This window comes from Mercurialis annua, linkage group LG5 (genome assembly GCF_937616625.2).
Source record: "Mercurialis annua linkage group LG5, ddMerAnnu1.2, whole genome shotgun sequence".
NCBI lineage: Eukaryota > Viridiplantae > Streptophyta > Magnoliopsida > Malpighiales > Euphorbiaceae > Mercurialis > Mercurialis annua.
This window is the reverse complement of record NC_065574.1, coordinates 51,094,670-51,114,977: the sequence shown is the minus strand read 5'-3', so window position 1 is coordinate 51,114,977 and position 20,308 is coordinate 51,094,670. Positions and strand designations below refer to the sequence as shown.

The window sequence follows — 20,308 nt, the reverse complement described above, 5'->3', positions numbered from 1 at the left end:
TAATTGATGCAAACACCGTAACAGTGATATTCCGGGGTCGATATTAGCATTCTTTAATAAAAAATTATGCAGCGATCCAAATTATAAATAAATAATAATTTATGTACTAAATTGTCAAAAATAAAAATTTGTCAAACTTGCACTATATGTTTAATTTCGTGATTTTTAGAAGCAATTAAACCTGAAATGTGCTTTACTATCAAAATTCAAATATAATTGATTATCCACGGCTGAGATTCAACTAAGGGCTACATAGTAATCGTTGATGCATCTTCTGCTCAATGTTTTAAGAAATGTGCCAAACCTATTGGTTCAACCGCTTTTAAATATCAAAAATCAATTATACAAAAAATATTATTCATTTTAACAAATTGAATAAACATTAAAAATAATACAAACCGTTTGACTTTTTATTTTTAGTTAGAAAGTGAAAATATATTTAGTTTTTATTTAATTAATTAAATTGTCGATTAAATCTATCAAACTATGAATCGATGGGTCTGTTGGGTTACGGTTCGGTTTTTCAAGAGTAAAACTTAAAGTGAGTCCACAGTCTACGAGGAACTGAGAGAAGCAACAGAGCTGACGTGGAATTAGAGCTGGATTCAATCAACGGTCGTATTCTTTTTCAGATATGTACTTATTTAAGTATTTTTAGTTTGTCTGTTTGTTTTTTTTCCCATCAGATTAGTATATGTTTATTCAGGAATAAGGTTGTCCCCACGAGGGATAATACTTTTTTGATATTCACCTGTAATTGTATGCAATGCTTATTATAAGATTTCCTTGTTGGGGGTGTTTGGATTCTACGAAAATGCCTTAACTTGCCAGCTCTTTTCTAAATTTTTTTTTGTGTCTGTTTTTGGGTACAAGTTGCATATTTTTCACTATTCGTATCGTAGTATTTTTTTCTTTTCCTAATTATGATTTTGTTGTCAGTGTGGGTATAGTTTAAATGGTTAAAAACGTCCCTAAGTGCTTCAAAAGGTAACGTGTTCAATTTCTATTTCCGTAACTAAAAACTAACAAACTGAGACAAATAAAAAATAATTTTGTTGATAGAAAAAAATAATCTGAATCAACTTATATTTCAAAAATATCTAAAACATGATCTTTAAATATATACTGAAACTTAGATCATTTATGTTTGTAATTAGCCAAGAGATTTTGATATCTAATTTTGCATAATCGTTATTTTTTTTGGTAACGAGGACTTATTTTACCGAGGCAAAATCCAGAAGGAAAGGCTTTATAACTCATATTCTATAACATTCCTTACGTGGTAAGATTCCATTCGTCCAATTTCCACTCAAAAGTGTACATCTCAAAAAATAAAATTTAATATATTCACTATTTGATTGTCACGTCATGCGGTAAAAGATGGGTTAAAAAAGGTGAGATATATTGCACTACACAATCCAGAATTACCATCAAACCACGGAACGTGGACACTCGCAAGTCTATATGTCTGGCAATTCCGAACTATAATGACAGCAACCGAGTCTCGACCATTCCAATTATTAGAAATGATATAACCGGAGTTTGAACCCGCAACTATAACGTCCGAATGATCGAGGCTTAAACTACTAAACCAAACTCGTGCAGTTGTAATTTAACCAATGATATAGGGTTGTATTTTTTTTTGATGGAGTAGGGTTGTATTTTTTTTATCTCTTCCATTTATGTTAATATAAGGATTCATTAACTAAAAAATAAAAATATAGGGACTTGATAAATTACAGTTAATCTTTAAGGTTGACAAAAAATACAAGTACAGGTACCTGAAAATGGATTTTGCCAAGAAAGAAAAGAAATGAAGCGACATGACGTTCGTATGCGCCCATCGGCTCTCCGAACGCCAATATAACAAAATCCGCCGGGAAAAACCGGTCTTGACTTCAAACTGCAGTGATCAGTGACTGACTGAAACACAAACAAAAATATAAAAATGAAGTGAAAAAAAAAATCGACAGGAGAAAAAAATGGATCAAAACCAGAGATCAGTAGCTGCAACGACGGCTGCTTCCCGCGGTTACCAGTTTCATCCGTCTCGTGCCGCCATTCTCGATCTCTTCAATCTCTATTTAGGAGTAAGCAGTTACAATTTTTCTACACTATTTCAATTTTATTGCTATTTATTTAAGTTTGCAATTTGTTTTCGCAGAGAAGTAGCCGCCAAAAACCTGACGATGCTGCGCGCGAACCACCGTGAGTTGGTCGTCTAGCTAGCTCATTTAGATACGGTTTAAGTTTCCGTTTCTTAATTCAAAATTTGTTAATTAATAATTATGTTCTTTTAGTATGCTTATGTTTAATTGATTTTCAAGTCTATTAGTTCTATTTTATGTTTTCTGAAAATATGACACAATTGAGAAAAGTGTGAAATCAAAGATAAAGTTGTAGCTGTTTTTAGTTCTCCTGATGGCATAATACCAGTTTTTTTCAATTAAATAAAAGAGTGTTTGTTCCGGGCAACGATTGTGCCACGTTATTTTTACACCAAGTGGCACATTATTTTTACACCAAGCCAACGAGTGTTTGCGATATTGAAATATTTAATTATTGGTTAACTTTTTATCATTAAATATCCTAACATTGCAAACAATGACGTGGCACAGCCGTTGGCATTGTATGATTATTCTAAATAAAATGATCGTGTTGTCTTATTAGTTTCATCTGTTTGATGATTGTTAAGTTTAATTCGAACACGCGTTTTCTCAGGAATAAAACGCAAAAGCGTGTACTTGCTCTTAACCGAGAGTTACCTCCTCAAAATGAACAATTTCTTATGGATTTTGAGCAATTGCAGAGCCAGTTTCCGGTTAGCATCGAGTCAAACCTTTTTTTTTTAAGTTTCTTTGTTTTGGAAATGATTGTGTTCATTTAGAATTGCATATTGACAATGTGGTATTATATACTTCAGGATCAAGATCAGCTCCGATCGGTAACAGAATCTGTGCTAATTTCATTGGTCATTCAGTGTTGCAATCATGCTCCGCGTGCAGAATTCTTTTTATTTGCATTACGGAGCTTATGTAGTATAGGCTATATTAATTGGGATACTTTTTTGCCGTCTCTTCTTTCTTCTGTATCCTCGGCAGAAACGTCAGCTGGTCAGGCTGGTCAAACGGTATCAGGTATTTCTTCTATGAATTTGTCACACTCTGTGATACTTCCTTCATCTAGTGCAATTCCCAATTCATCGAATTTTCAGTCTTCGAATCCTACATCCCCATTACCTTCAGTTCATGGTATTGGTTCTCCTGCTCAATCTGCACTTGAACCTTCTTCACTTGCAACTATGTCTCCTGTTAAATCATCTGATATCTCTGGTAATGGACATGCGTCCACTGCAAGAATTAACTCATCTGTAAGGGACAATGCTATAAGTAGTCTACGTCAGCTTTGTTGCAAGATTATTTTAACTGGTCTAGAATATAACTTAAAGCCAGTGACCCATTCTGAGATTTTCCAGCATATCTTAAACTGGTTGGTTAATTGGGACCAACGGCAACATGGACCTGATGAATCTGATGCTATGAAATCTTGGAGACCTGGCAAAGCTCTAATTGAGTGGTTGCACAGTTGTTTAGATGTTATTTGGCTGTTGGTTGATGAGAATAAGTGTAGAGTGCCCTTTTACGAATTATTGCGGAGTGGTTTGCAATTTATAGAGAACATACCAGATGATGAAGCCTTATTTACACTTACCCTGGAGATCCATCGGCGACGAGATATGATGGCCATGCACATGCAAATGTTAGATCAACATCTCCATTGCCCCACATTTGGTACTCCTCGGACTGTGTCTCAAACAACTTCTAACATTTCAGTTGAAGCAGCAGCCAACATGCGCTTTTCACCAATCACATATCCAAGTGTCCTTGGAGAACCATTGCACGGAGAGGTAATAACTTATTCTTAAAACTCATTGTACAATTTGAACTGGTGTTGCTTCATTCTACCGAAAATAGGGTTATGGATGTTGCTTGCTGTGTTTGTAATCATAGGAAGAATGAATTTTAATACATTCATTAAGGATTTTACGTGCTCTATTCTGGCTTTCAACCTAGACTATAGTTTTTGGATATTTCCAGAAATTTCAAAATTGAAGTGCTTATTTTAGTTATGTAGAATCCTAGGTTCTCAAGCCCAAAAGACCATAGTATTCACTAGTAATTCTAGCTTCACGCAGGCAAGGTGCAGCCTGCAATACAAACCAAGGACTGAGTTTTGCAGTCAGCTCAGTATCAGGTCAACCAAAAATCCCTGATTTGCCTTTGAACATTGCATCCTCATTTGAGGAAACAAAATAGAATATAACCAGACAATCCTGGAAAAGGATAAATTTTCCTTAAGTTTCCTCTTATTAGAATGGCTAAAGAACAATATTAGTTGTGATGATTTTATTGCAAATGATGAGCTTGGTTCACATAAAGTTTGGTTTACGCCTATGGAGAGTAATACATATTGCATCACTTCTCGCCCTCCTCCACTTTTGATTTTTTATTGCAAAAGCGACTTGAGATCACTTGGATATTTCCTGAAATGACGTTAAATTCATGAAATAAATAGCACTAGTACTTCAAATGAAGACGGAATTTTTAACTTAGTAACTCGTCTTGCCTAAATTTCAGGTTTGCTTTATGCAAGTCTGTTTCACTTGTGAAAGAAACCCAAGTTGACATGCATTTATCATGCATTAATCCTTCCACGGTGTAATGCTCAAGTTCTTTCCTCTTAATTGTGTAGGATCTTGCAAATTCTATTCAGAGGGGAAGTTTGGACTGGGAAAGAGCTTTGCGCTGTATAAGGCATGCTCTTCGCACTACTCCATCACCTGACTGGTGGAAGCGAGTGCTCCTTGTGGCTCCCAGCTATAGAAATCCTGCACATGGGCCTACGCCTGGTGCTGTTTTCACTTCTAGCATGATTTGTGAGGCAACAATTGATAGAATTGTTGAACTACTGAAGATAACAAATTCAGGTGAATTATTATTTCCTTTTGTTTATAGTATGGCACATGTACTCAAATAAGGATTTATGAATCTCTTCTCGTAATTTTCCTTTTCCTACATTGAGTGTTTTACTCTATTGCTTATTCAATGATGTTAGGCCGAGAAATATAGTAGATTGGCTTGTCATAGTGGCTCAGTATACCCAACTTGATTAAGTTGTTCATCTCCATTGTCTAATTCTAATGTTGAAAGCACATTGTTTATATAATTTATTTGATGCAGCTTCTCCAGTGACTGTTTGTATCAGGGATTGTTATAACTCTAAAGCATTTTCTTTGGTTAAATGCAGAAGTAAACTGTTGGCAGGAGTGGCTCGTCTTCTCTGACATATTCTTTTTCCTTATGAAGAGTGGATGTATTGATTTTGTCGATTTTGTGGATAAGCTAGTTGCACGTCTCACAGAAGGTGACCAGCACATTCTTCGCACAAATCATGTGACTTGGCTGCTTGCACAAATCATTAGAGTCGAACTTGTGATGAACGCGTTAACTACAGATGCTAGAAAGGTTGTATATGCTGTAACATTTAACACCTTCTAATGCAGCTACACACAATCACATCTTCTCCATTTAATATATGATTTCGTTTAGTCTTTTTTTGTTCACGGCATTTCTATCAGCTTCACATTCCTTGGCAGCATTTGATTGACATTTTCTTAAAGTATTTAGAAAAGGATCCTGCACAGGGTTTAACTTTCTCACAAGCAAACTTTGGCTTTATAATCATGCTGGCAGGTAGAAACAACCAGAAAGATCATATCATTTCATAGAGAAGATCGAAGTTCGGATCCTAATAATCCTCAAAGCATCTTGCTTGATTTTATAAGCAGTTGTCAGAACTTGCGCATTTGGTCATTGAACATATCAACAAGAGAATATCTGAATAATGAGCAGCTTCAGAAAGGAAAGCAGATAGATGAATGGTGGAGAACTGTGACCAAAGGTATATTTCTCTCAAGTATGATTGCTGTAGATCATTTCTGGAAACTAGTTCTTGCTGGAAAGTACGATTAGAAACTCTTGTTTCTTCTTTCACCTCTCTACTTTACATGGTCATATACACTGATTTGAGGTTATTTCGTCATTTTTCATGCACAAATTGTGCATGTGTTACCCTGTGCTATTAGTTCTCTTCTTTGTTTTTGCTGTGTTTGTTGTCTCAATGAAAAATAATTTTAATTAAGGATTTGGTGGAAAATTATTTAAATTGTCAGTAGTAGGATATGATATGCTGTTCTCCACTCAAAGATTACAACAAAAATATCAACATAAATTAGCGTGTTAGATCCTTCAGGTCTTGTTGGATCAGCATGCAATAGTTCTGGTAAGAGTCCTAGAAGCATTACTGTTGTTGACCTAAGTGGTATACTAAAGGTCCTTGATGTGCTTATTAGCCATAAAATCTGATTGATGCTTTCATCTGAATATATGATAATATAAAAATCAGATGCAGAGTCACATCAAAACAGTATGCTTATAAATCTCCTTCTAATAAAGCCCCACACCTCAACAATGTCATATTTTCTTTGGTTCCTTTGAAATTGGACTTTTAAGCTAATGGCATTCTTGGATCCATCTTTCTGATAATATGTCTTGCAAATGCCATAATCAACTTAAGACTTTTTTAATTAGTGTACTCGATAAGTCCAACGTTTTCCTTATTTGTTATAATTTTCCATATCAGGTGATCGCATGATTGATTACATGAATATGGATGACAGATCGATTGGAATGTTTTGGGTTGTATCCTACACTATGGCACAACCAGCCTGTGAAACAGTGGTGAATTGGTTATCCTCTGCTGGGGTTTCTGAGTTACCTGGGACGAATATGCAGGCCAATGAGAGATTAATGGTGATGAGGGAAGTAAGCCCATTACCAATGTCGTTATTGTCTGGCCTTTCGCTGAACTTATGTCTAAAGTTGGTCTTCCAACTCGAAGATTCTTTATTTGCCGGGCAGGTACTGATTTTTCATCTAAAGGCAAATTATCAAATATTTTTATGACCAAATAATGTAATTTATGTAAGATATTGCTTGGTTAATCAGGGAAAATGTTTTTCCTGAATCCTGAAAAGAGGTTAAGGTGTGGAAGATATCAGAAATGCTTCATTTTCTTATTGGAACGTACTTTTAGCAGAAAAAGATTGTTTTGATCAATTTTACTTTAAAAATTTGGTTGCATGGAAACTTCTTCTTAAGAATCTTCATAAGCAACCTCATACAAGACCTATCTTTTCTTGTAATCTAGTATAAAGTAGTTATGAAACTATTGAAAAGTATACTTAGTCTAGCTAACCAAGTCTGAATAATTGCTCTATGCTTGGGTTTATTTTGAGTGTAATAACTTTGATAGGGAGGCGTTACATTTTGTATTTTTGTTCTCTGTGTTTTTTGCAGTTTTATTGGAGGATACCTTTATGCTTAACTTCACTTTCTTTCTTTCTTTCTTTTTTTTTTTTTTTGTCTTTGCAATTTTTTTGCAAAGAATTTGATTCAAACAAGCACAAAAATTTGGTGAAAATAATCTCTCTCATGAAATGTAATCATAGGATGAAAACAAGTTCAACAATTGGTTCTGATATGACTCTAAAATTTGGTGCAGGTTATTCCTAGCATTGCAATGGTTGAAACGTACTGTCGATTGCTGCTCATCGCACCTCACTCATTGTTCCGTTCACACTTTAGTGTACTTCCCTTTACCTTCTAAATTATTGCTGATGGATAAATTGTTCTGTCTCGAGGAAAATATGTACGTAGAGGCATGCAATGCAATATAGGTTTTAGGACTGTTAATTTGTTGGGGTTTTATAGTTTCTTTCTTATGCAAGTCTATCATTTTTTCTCAATTTTTTTGCAAGGGTTTTCAAGAGGTCTATGAAAAAAAAAAATACATCATCTCTGTAATAATACATGCATCTTGCTCTCTTGCTTTGGGAAAATAATTGAAAATAATATATTGGGTTCTATCAAAAAATGATTGTACCAATTAGATATAGGTTTTCTGGGATCTAGGAGTGTTACATATTGTTTTTAATTTCTTAGAGTGTTGACTCACAGCATTACACTTTGTTAGATTTCATCTTAAAACCAATTGGTGTTAAGTGGAGGTGCCCAACTAATATTTAAACACATGTCCTTTCACACACAACCAATGTGGGATTTCCCATTTCAACACTCCCCCTCACGCGTAGCGTGCCCGGGCCGAGTAACCAATCCCCCCTCACGCACAACTCACGTGGGCCGGGCCAAATTCAAATTGTGTGAATGGACAAGGATCTGATACCATGTTAGATTTCATCTTAAAACCAATTGGTGTTAAGTGGAGGTGCCCAACTAATATTTAAACATATGTCCATTTACACACACAACCAATGTGGGATTTCCCATTTCAACACACTTTATTGCCTTAAAAATGAATTGAAGAAAAGATGATTTTAGCTGTTTGTTTGAAAATAGAAATAAATGAAATGTATAATGGCCTGTTATGCTATGGTTTATTGACTGGAGTCAATGATACTGAAACTCTCTTAGACAATGAGAATTCTAATGATTCTTCAATTTTCCTTTTTCAGTAATTGATTTAATGCATAAAGCTCATTTTTTCTATTCCATTGGTCTTAACATACAAAGATAGGTAAATTTTCTCTTTATATGCAGTTCTATGATATTAAGGCAAAATCATTTTCGAAAGCCTATAAGAGAAACTTATGCTTCCTGGCTCCTGCTCTTCATGCCTCACCACATGCGATACTTTACCAAACGGCTGCTTTTTGCAAGCAATTCTGCTATTGTACTGATACTAATTGTTGAATATTTTTATCGGGGAATGGTTTAAGCCTGATGGATCCTTAATGTTTATTTTTCATACAATTTGTGATTTTACTTAAATGCTTACTCCCTTAACTCACTCCGTAATGTTCATTGTGCCAGTGTTTATGCTCGGTCAATGCTTACTCCCTTAACTCACTCCGTAATGTTCATTGTGCCAGTGTTTATGCTCGGTCACTTTTTAATTCCTTATTGCTTGTATATTATACTAGAAGATGCATTAGTTAATGCAACAGTGACATGGCTTGAATTCTCTTTGCAGCATTTGGCACAGAGGTATCCATCATTATTGAGCAAGCCTGGAGTGACTCTTTTGGTGTTTGAAATTGTGAACTACCGACTACTTCCATTATACAGGTATCAACTAGTGGAGTCTATCCGGTGAAGCAATTTTTTCTCTTTCAGAGAAATGATTGTTTGCATATCTTTTTGAAACCTAAAGACAGTAGAGATTCTGAACTCATGCATCCAAATCTTTCTATTTGGGATTCTTATTGACTGTAGGGTATGGTGTTCTAGGTTTCTCTTTGTTTGTCTCCCGTATATACGCATAGACACATTTTGCATCACATTGGAAGGTTTTGATTGAGTAACAGACTATTTAATTGCTTCACATGTCACAATTTTGTTAAAAATTAAGCTGGATTTTGATTACTTTAATAGGTAGCTGTGTTTTTTTTTCGTATCTGAAGACAGCAAACTGACTGAGCTGGTGTAATGTGTATTATTTGTAGGTACCAAGGGAAAAGCAAATCATTGATGCATGATGTTACAAAAATAGTTTCTACATTAAAAGGGAAACGGGGAGATCATCGTGTTTTTAGGCTTGCAGAAAACTTGTGTGTGAACCTAATTTTATCTCAGAGAGATTTTTTCTCTGTGAAAAGAGAAGGGAAGGTAGGACACTGTCATCACCTAACTGAATATCATTTCTATTTTCTTTTTCGTTCTTTAATGAGGCAAACTAAGATTTTATGGATGAACGTGTTTCCAGGGTCCAACTGAGTTTACTGAAACATTGAATCGTGTTACCATAATAACTCTCGCCATTATCATAAAAACCCGGGGTATCGCTGATGCTGATCACATGCTCTATCTCCAGACTATGCTAGAGCAGATTATGGCAACTAGCCAGCATATATGGTCTGAGAAAACGTTGCGCTACTTTCCTGCTCTTCTTCGGGATGCCTTAATTGGGAGGATAGATAAAAGGGGCCTCGCAATTCAAGAATGGCAGCAGGTTTAATTTCAACTGTTTTACCCCTCTTTCACAATGGTTTTGTTGATTCACAGCTTTTGTTTGCTTCTGATTGGGGCTTCTTGGTGGTGAAGATTTAAACAAAATGACAGGTTGAGGACATCGAATAGATAATAGATGATCTCACTTCTACAAGCTAGTTGCAAATTGCTACATTTATTCTGCTTTATTAGTATCAAATAAGCTATAAGCGCCTCAACCTTTAGTTTTAATTATGGTTAAATGATGATGCAAGTGGGAGTTAGTAACTAGGAAAGTATAAGAAGCCATACTTACTTTATAATTCATATATGAAAGAAACTAAAAGAATCTCAATGTTGCTGTCCAATGAAATGGTAATTCAAAGAAATTGGAACTCAAAGGGCTTGCTACAATAATTTTTGTTCCTGTTACAACTTAATGGTTGAAGCAAGATGTGCCTGTCATCAATTACTTCAAATGAATATTTCATTCTAACAATTTTATGTGAGTTTTTCTACAAAAGTAAAATTGTTTTTTCGTGATTAAAAGGTCGTTAGCTGAGTTGTGGAAATATTTGCTAAAAAGGTAAGAGTTCTGAGATTTTGCTGGCCATTGTTGAATCATCCCAAAGGGAGACGAATTTGAACCTGAAAAATACTATATTCAATATTCTTGCAATTAGGAAACATGCAGTCCCGCAGAACTATTTAATTAGGGAGATCAAACTGCTAAACAAAGGTTGTATGACGCCTATGTTTTTGCAGACAGAGACAACTGTTATTAACCAATGTACGCAACTTCTTTCTCCATCTGCTGAGCCTACTTATGTCATGACTTACATCAACCACAGCTTTCCTCAGCACCGACAGTATCTGTGCTCTGGTGCTTGGATACTGATGCAGGGACATCCTGAAAACATCAATAGCGGAAATCTGGTATGACCGCAACCTTTTGATATGCTTTTTCATGAAAAAGGATAACCATATTAATAGTTATTTCCTCTATAAATTGTATCTATACCCTCTAATGTGACATCGCTGTTAATTGTATTTCTGGAGAGATGTTTTTTCTTCAAAAAAAAAAATCTCTTCAGTTGAAAGAATATTGTCATATAGAAAAATATGTCAATTGCTCTGGTAATATCTTTAATAACGTAAACTCTCGTGTTAGATATTGATTAATGTTTTGTGTGATGGAATACAGGCTTGTGTTTTGAGAGAATTCTCCCCTGAAGAAGTAACATCAAATATATACACCATGGTGGATGTTCTACTTCACCGCATTCAAATAGAACTTCAGCATGGACATAATTTACAGGTTATTCTTTCCATCCTTGGTTAATCCTTCAGATTCAATTTACTAAAGCCTGCATGTTTGTCAAGTGTATTTAATCTTTTCCTGTTGTGTTATTGTTGTTTTCCCCTTCAACTCTTCAGGACCTTCTTCTGAAAACTTGTGCAAACCTTGCATTTTTTGTTTGGGGTCATGAGCTGCTTCCTTTGGATATTTTACTTCTTGCCCTTACTGACCGTGACGATGATCCTCATGCTTTGCGAATTGTGGTATGTTTTCTTAAATTTGATCTTGAATTTTGCATTTGCATATTGTTAATTCCTCGAGTATGGGTGCAAGGATCATTGGTTTCTTAAGAAGATAAGAAGCTTTATTGTGGAAGATAAAAAGGAGATGCCATATGAGGGTTATTATAATTTTAAATTCATTTATTCTCGATTCTCTCATGCATTGTTCTTTCCATAGCTATTAAAGGCACGCCTGAGGCATGAGACGACTCAGGCGATGGTTGAGCTGCCTCACCCGCCGAGAGGTGGGAGTTGCCACAAAGGCGCTGTGACTTTTGGCCCTCTTTTTTTTTTTATTAAATACTGTTTTGCTCCTGTGGGCCTTTGATTATAACCTAAAACTCTTTAAAATAGCTGCTGCGAGCAGCCACTTTATATTTTAACCTAATTAATTTAACTCTATTTATCTTAAACTCATTAAAAATATGTTGAACCTAATATTTTAACCTAATTTAAGTCTATTTTGATCACATTTAACAAGACAACTAGACAAACAAAAATAGAAAAACAAAAGAAAAGAAAGAAAATTGATCTTGATTGATGATTAATAGTCTTTTTATTTAGAATTGAATAATTTGATTATGGTACATTTAAGTTTTTAAATTATATTTGAACTTTTTTAAAATACATAGGGTTTATAATCATACTAATATATATATTAATATATAGATATACACACATATATAATTTTTTTTTAGTCGCCTTTTTTCCAGAAGGCTTCGCATTGCCTCGCGCCTTGCACCTCAGGCTCTAGGACGTTGGTCGCTAGGGATGTACAAGAACCGACCGAATACGAATTTTCGAACCGAACCAATCCGAAATAGTAGGTTCAGTTCGGTTGTAACGTTGGTTCGGTTCGGTTTTGATTTTTAAAAAGCCGAACCAAACCAAAAACCAAATATTTTATATATTAACTTGGCTACATATGAAACATCAGTTCCTAGTGGGTGCAGTGGTAGTGTGTGTTATTATAGAAGTTGAAGTGGGATAATGTGTGAATGGACATGTGTTTATATATCGGTTAGGCCTCTCCACTTGACACCTATTGGTTTTAAGATGGAATTTAACATGGTATCACAGTCTTATCCATTCATACAACACGCGATGCGTGAGGGGGAAGTTGTTGCTCTGCTCGGTCACGCTACGCGTGAGGGGGGAGTGTTGAAGTGGGATAATCCCATATTGGTTGTGTGTGTAAATGGACATTTGTTTATATATCGGTTAGGCATGTCTCTTTGAGAACAATTAGTTTTAAAATGGAAAAATAAGAAAAATAAAATATCCTGTATTCCTCCAATAAGGTTGAACCCGGGCCTAATCTCTTAGGAGACTTGCGTGTTACCACTACGCTAACTACTGTCAACTGTTATATTTCACTATATCTGTTATATATCAGTTACCGACCAAACTGAACCAATTTTCCCGACCCATTTTGGTTCGGTTCGGTTTTTTTAAAATACATAAAATCGATCGGTTTGTAAATTTTGGTCGGTTCGGTGCACACCCCTACTGGTCGCCTCGGGTCGCCTTTTGCATTTAATAACTATGGTTCTTCCACTGTTGTATTTTTTTTAAATTTTGATGACACATAAATTTGAACATGTCACTAGCATTGATTCCTATTGGGTCTCTGGAAAGCCATTATTCATATTTCTATCTATATATAATTAGATATGCTATCTGTCATCTGATTTTATCTTTTGTAGCCATTTTCCTATTTAGCCATGTTTTGACTGTTGGGCTTGTACTCATATGGTGGCATCATAATGCATGTTGCAGATGAGTCTCCTGGATAGGCAAGAGCTTCAACAAAGAGTGAAATTATTTTGTATGAATCGTGGGCCTCCAGAGCATTGGCTTTTCTCTGGAATTTATAAGCGTCTTGAGTTGCAAAAAGCACTTGGCAATCACCTCTCGTGGAAGGACAGGTCAAAACTACTAACTCATGTTCTAATTTGAATTATGTCACGGTTTCTCTGCTCTAATAATGATGGTAACTTCGTTAATTTGATTGTCTATCTAACTGTTACTGCATTAAACTCCAGAACCGAACTAAATTTTATTTCTGGCTATTCTGTTAAAGCTCTAATGGAGGTGAAATCTGGAGGACTTTTAATGAAATTCGATGCTTATTAAAATGGGATGAACATAGAATTGCATGGGCATCAGCTTATCTGGATCTGAAAGCTGTGAATCAGGAGCAAGCTTGGTGACAATTTTTTAAAGTTTTTCCTCTTAAGTCTTACTGAATAATAAAGGGAAACTAGGTACTTAGAGATATAACTACGTGCATTTGAGTTTCTTGACAACAATTAATGGTGGCATACTGGTATGAAACGTTGCTCGAAAGTCGAAAGGATGAAGACTGGCCAATTGAGCTCTGTGTTAAGAATAACTAAGTGAGCTTTTTCAGTTCTTTTTTTCACATGAAAAAGACTTGACTTACAGCCAACGGACATTTGATTTTACGTTATCACTTGAAGAAAGGGCTTAATTAGCTGGATGACAAGAAACAAAATCTTGGGGATCTTGCTTTATCTTCAAAGATGCCGGTTAGTCCAAGTTCGGAGTAGTGTGAAAAGGGATTGTAAGGATCTTAATGATGAGAGCGAAAATTATCATTTCATTTCATCTGGCAAGGCCTCATATTGGCATTGCCATTGAGGAAAGCTTCAGCATAAAGTCTACTAGCTACCTTATCCACATACTTCAGGGAGAAAAGAAAATCACTTCTATATTAAATCCTAGGTTGCATTATAGTTGTCTTGTCCTGATCGGAGACCATTTATTACACATTATTACGACCCCAAAAACTGAAATTATTTTGTTGCGAAAATCTTAGGTAAAATTTTAGACTGGCTGAAAGCCTGAAACACATACATTTATGATTTGAATAATTCATGCCAGAATAGTAGAATACTTCTTAATGACATATTTGAGCTACTTGTAGATTGATCTTTTCAATAGTGTACCGAGTCTACTGACTATTTTTATTTTGTTGTTGTGCTATGGGGGTACATTTTGATGTATCTTACTGTATGGCAGCATCATATTGTAGTTTTAATTTTCACGTGATAGAAAACTAAGGTCACTTAAACTGTGAGAGCGCAGCGCGTACATGGATATAGTAGAGCCACCTTATAGTGAAAGCGGTCGAGCGAGCCACTCAGACTTTGTAGACATTAAAAAACCCTTCAAAATTGAACACTATTATAATTATCTGCCCTCAACTTTTTCAAATCCACTGAAAACTTGAAAAACTCCTCTCTATGTTGAAATCTGACGCCACCAACAAGAAAGCCTAGCTTCACTGAAGATATTTAAAATGTCCTGATTTAATATAGTATGAGCTACTGGTTTATCTTAGCTTCATTATAGAATATAGAAGACTAAATTGCCACCTAAAATAGAAAGTCTTACACTTTGAACCATACATGTGTGAGTATGTGTGTGGGCAATGTGCTACTTCCTCTGTCCAATAGAGTTGTCCACTTTCACTATTTCACACAGTTTAAGAAAACATAATTAATGTTATAGATATTTACAAATTTAGATCAACTTTTCTTGTTATATCCCTATTTAATGAACAACAAAAATAAATACTAAGAACAAATAGTTGGTGATTGTGTTTTAAATAGGGATAATATAGGAAGATTCAATTTATAAATTGCTATTTATTAGAAATGGACAAGAGTTTTGGGACAAAAATATTGTAAAAGTGGACAATTCTATTGGGACGGAGGGAGTACATTGTAACGAGGAAAATATGGTCTTTAATTCTTCAGTGGTCTTATATTTGGTCTAATTAACACTTTCTGTTTTATTCTCTGCAGGTATCCCGTATTCTTTGATGACATTGCAGCCCGTTTGCTTCCTGTCATCCCCTTCATTGTTTATCGACTCATCGAAAATGATGCCATAGATCCTGCTGATAGAATTCTGGCCATGTATTCTCCTTTTCTAGCATATTACCCCTTGAGATTCACATTCGTTCGTGATATACTTGCATATTTCTATGGCCATCTTCCTGGAAAGCTCATTGTACGGATACTAAATGTTCTAGATCTCAGCAAGGTATTTGTTTACCCTCTTTGCTGCTTCCCATTTCTGTTCTGTTTCTTTATGCTGCTGCTTTTGAATGCTACTTCCCATTCCTGCTTCTATTTATTTTAGTTATAATTTTGTTTCAGATACCATTTTCCGAGTCATTCCCACAGCATATTAGTTCATCAAACCCTGCTTTATGCCCTCCTGCCGAGTATTTTGCAACTCTGTTGTTGGGCATCGTGAACAATGTATTACCACCATTAAATACCAACTCCAAGTATGGATCACTTGGAGATGGTTTACTGCGCAATCCGAATACCAAGACTCCAGCAACATCTCAGTCTGGACCAACAAATATCTCCGACGGCCAAAAAGCATTCTATCAAATTCAAGATCCTGGAACGTATACTCAACTGGTTCTTGAAACTGCAGTAATTGAATTACTATCACTTCCAGTAACTGCATCTCAGATTGTATCATCTCTTGTTCAAATTGTAGTTAACATACAACCAACTCTAATACAGTCCAGCAATGGTTTGCATGGAGCTTCTAGTGGTGTTGGTCAAGGATCAGTTCTACCAACATCCCCTTCAGGAGGAAGCACAGATTCCTTGGGTGCAAGTAGGTCAAGTCCTTCGGTTTCAGGAATCAATACTGCTAATTTTGTTTCCCGAAGTGGTTATACCTGCCAGCAACTATCTTGCTTATTAATCCAAGCATGTGGTCTTCTGCTGGCTCAGCTTCCTTCTGATTTCCACTTGCAACTCTATATGGAGGCAGCAGGTATTATTAAGGAGAGTTGGTGGCTCACTGATGGCAAAAGATCAGTTGGGGAACTGGACTCTGCTGTTGGCTATGCTTTGTTGGATCCAACATGGGCTGCTCAGGACAATACCTCTACAGCCATCGGTATGGTTCTATGCTCATTTCTTTTTTTGTCGTCTTATTTGCTACTGCTGCTGTTGTATTCAATTTTATCATGTTTCTCGGATGATTATGTTATTTGTATTATTTTTACATATGCTGGAGCCATTAAACCATCACATCCTCAAAAAAATTACACATTCTTTTTTGGTCTTTTATGGAAAGGGTGGGGGTGTTCAACCATAACCCCAACATGCAATGACCTGCATTTCTATCAATTAAGCTGTTCCTTTTTGCTATGCAATCCCAGCATTTTGAGAGAGCTTTTGTTATGATGTGTTATTTTATCACTTTATGGTGCCTTGTATTTATGTACTTCATACTTACATTTGTACATTATTTGTTCCTGAAATGGAGATTGGATTCATTGTGCACATGTTGGATTGCCAGGTAATGTAGTTGCCCTGCTACATTCTTTCTTCAGTAACCTTCCGCAGGAATGGCTAGAAGGGACACATGTAATTGTTAAACATCTTAGGCCAATAACATCAGTTGCAATGTTGAGGATAGCATTTCGTATAATGGGTCCCCTGCTACCAAAACTTGCCAATGCTCACTCTCTCTTCAATAAGGTATGACAGTACTACTCGCAAGTTTCTACACTTTATTCAAACGCTTATAGGGTATTATTTGAATGTATAACACTGTTAGTTTTAATTTCTTCGGCAATTTTGATATGGTCCTGGTAAACAAATTTTAGAAGTCCTTTTTATTATTTCGTATACTGAAGAAAAATATGCATTTTTTGAAAATGTATGACAATTTTTATTCTAACTAGAAAACAAGTGTCTTATATGTGATTTTTTGTTTTATTTCTTATCGAGTTTCGCGAAAATTTAAGATTGGAGGTTAACTATGAAGAAAAGGTATAGAAATGTAAAAGGTGAAGAAATTTGTAGAATCCCATTTCAGCACGTGGACAGCATATTGCTTATTTGTGTCCTGTGTGTCCTGAATCATTCTGATTTTTAGTTACCCTCTGTTTGGTTCAATTCTAGTCTAGAATTCATTTGATTTGCAAATGAATTCATTTAATAATTCATACTATAACTTAAGCATAATCAATTCTATGAAATTTAAAAATAGAGTTACTAAACCAATTACTACATAAACCATACCCAACTATACTTATTTAGAAATGAATTTCACAAAATAATATGGAATCCGTGTTAAATGCAATTCCTTGAAACATTCACCTGATGTTTTTTTTCCTTTACATTTTATATTTTATTTGTGCATATTCATTTTCCTATCTTATGACTCAACCACATTACAGACACTCTTGTTACTTTTAAACGCTATGGTTGACGTATTTGGGAAGAATTCACAGCCATCAACTCCTGTTGAAGCATCAGAAATAGCAGATCTTATCGACTTCCTGTAAGTTTCAGTTTCCTCCTATTCCTTTCATCAGAAAACATGTATACTCTTGCTTTGCTTGCTTTGCAATAATTTCTTCCAACTATTTATGTTATAATCGTCGTATTTCAGCCATCACGTTGTCCATTATGAAGGCCAAGGAGGGCCTGTCCAGGGTAATAGCAAGCCTAGAGCCGAGGTCCTGGCCCTTTTCGGTAGAGCAGCGGAAAGTCTACGTCCTGATATACAACATCTTCTTTCCCACCTGAAACCCGATACTAATTCTTCTATCTACGCCGCCACTCATCCAAAGCTGGTACAGAATCCTTCATGATCATTAAATTTAACTAGGATAGATATTACATTATTTAACTAGCTTCCTACTATAGATTTTGCTCCACCGTAGTACACTAGACCCTCGAAATTTTAGGCGTTGCTGGATTAGAGAAGTGAAAGAAAGAGTAGAACTTGATTAAACTACTCCTAACCAATTAACAAATTAAAGTCATTTTACTGTGCCAGCCTTGGGGCATTAAATTATAAGATATGTCTCAAAACTGTATCATGTAAATAAAGTTGTACATATGAAGTGGTGATGTGGGTCGTGGTTGCCACTTTTCCTGAGCTATATAAAGTAGTATTAGTTTTTTCTTCTGGTAGAAATTTGAATTTTTATTTTTATAATTATTGTGTTGGACTTGGAAGCTATTGGTGGTTTTCATCAGGACAGATTCTAGTGAATGAATACATTACACAATTTGAATCCTTTTCATTGCTCTCTAATGGCTTTTGTTTTTTTGGGATTAGTAAATTCTGTGAAAATGATCTGAGGCAAATATCAAAAGTTTCAGTTGTCTTATGCTGGTCTGTTTGGTCCAATGAAATTTGACAATTTGTATGGAACTCAATTGAATCTTTACAAATGTGTTTGGTTCAAATAAATTTTCACTTAAATTTGTATTTATATTTCTAATACGATATTTAATTTGTTTCATTTTAAAAAAAATTAATTTTATATTTAATATTCGGTTTACCAAAAATAAAAATTTATCTTTAGATGATTTTTAGATAAAATTCATTTTGAAATGAAGTAAAATGAGACGAATTCTACACTAAAATTGCACCAAACAATACTTAGTTTTCTAAGTTATTATTTGAGCAAAGAAATATTTGCGTTCAGTGTCATTTTCACTTTCAACTATTTCAATCAATCAAAAATAACAATTCTATTACCATTTCATTAATGATAAAATTGAAGGAGTCTGGTCTTTGAAATTATTTTTAGATCAATTAGTGATAAAATTAGAATCACAAGTTTAGGGGTTTTATTGATACTTTACTTGTAATTATACAGCAATTGTTGTGTAACAGATCAGTAAGATGTGTGAAAATGTTGGAATGTAACTATCGAATGTTGCAATTTAACTGCGAGTGTCAAAGTTAGTTTATAAAATATCTATCGTTGTACCCATAATATGTCACCCTTAAAATATTTATTCAAGTCCCTTTATGAATTAATATGAAGGCATTCTATTATGGGCTTTTTATATGTTTTACGGGATTTTTTAGCCCAATAACTTTTATACGAGCCAAAATTTTTCTTTACTTTTCATACAGCCTTTTATTACTTTCTTGACCTAAATTTTTAAATTCTTCTCTTTTTTACGAACTTCTTTCTTAGTTCTGATATTGGCGGGTTTTTTTTCGTGTTTCTCTGAAAGTAGCGGTTTCTTTTCTTCTTCTCCCCACGATTTCTTCTTCTGATAGTCGTCGCCCTTCATCAAGTCTCAGTGCCGCTCCACTGCCGCCTTCGTTGTGCTGCCGCCGTTCTCTTATTTTTGTGTTTTTTTTTTCAGATCTGAATCGGAGTTTATTGTCGGAAGGAAGAATAGATATCATAAGTTTTTAACGATTTTAAAAGGTTTTTTAAAGGCATATGATCAGATTTTGAGACAAAAAGATTCACCGTTTTTCTTCTTCTTTTTCATTTTCAGATCTAAAAATTGTTTTATTAACTGTTTTTAAGTCACAATAATTTTTTTACCATTAAACATGTGTAAAGATTATCTTTAAAGAATGTAATACTAATTTTCATGTATATAAAATAATTTTATGATTTTATGGAATGAAAATATGTTATTTCTGCAGTTTTACTATGTTTGGTTATATTTCTGCGTTTCTTTAATTCTGCAGTATAATTTGTTGATGATGGTAGATTGATAAAATTATTATAATGTTTCAGTGTTGTTGATTTTATGTTAATTTTATGTTGATAATCAGTTGATATTTATTGATTTTAACATTGACAAATAAGATAATGATGTCCGTGA

At 34.8% G+C, this 20,308-nt stretch overlaps 1 protein-coding gene across 1 annotated transcript; it reads left to right on the top strand.

The window, feature by feature from the left end:
* The first annotated feature begins 1,887 nt into the window (after window positions 1-1,887).
* LOC126680081 (mediator of RNA polymerase II transcription subunit 23) lies at window positions 1,888-18,743 on the top strand. Its single transcript, XM_050375131.1, has 21 exons — window positions 1,888-2,090; window positions 2,165-2,208; window positions 2,722-2,821; window positions 2,924-3,907; window positions 4,753-4,987; window positions 5,308-5,525; window positions 5,754-5,961; window positions 6,703-6,980; window positions 7,624-7,707; window positions 9,112-9,206; window positions 9,584-9,746; window positions 9,844-10,089; window positions 10,833-11,003; window positions 11,272-11,385; window positions 11,505-11,630; window positions 13,428-13,576; window positions 15,482-15,722; window positions 15,839-16,604; window positions 17,010-17,191; window positions 17,896-17,999; window positions 18,111-18,743. Exons 1-21 carry the CDS (start codon window positions 1,983-1,985, stop codon window positions 18,310-18,312), a joined length of 4,818 nt encoding a protein of 1,605 aa, XP_050231088.1. The 5' UTR covers window positions 1,888-1,982; the 3' UTR covers window positions 18,313-18,743.
* The last annotated feature ends 1,565 nt before the right edge of the window (window positions 18,744-20,308 follow it).

What these genes read in the sequence shown, in the direction of transcription:
- LOC126680081 (XM_050375131.1), top strand. Translation starts at nt 1,983, where the DNA reads ATGGATCAAAACCAGAGATCAGTAGCTGCAACGACGGCTGCTTCCCGC. An exon ending in TCTTCAATCTCTATTTAGGA is followed by an intron (nt 2,091 to 2,164) that starts GTAAGCAGTTAC and finishes TTGTTTTCGCAG; the next exon opens with AGAAGTAGCCGCCAAAAACC. An exon ending in CACCTCTCGTGGAAGGACAG is followed by an intron (nt 13,577 to 15,481) that starts GTCAAAACTACT and finishes TATTCTCTGCAG; the next exon opens with GTATCCCGTATTCTTTGATG.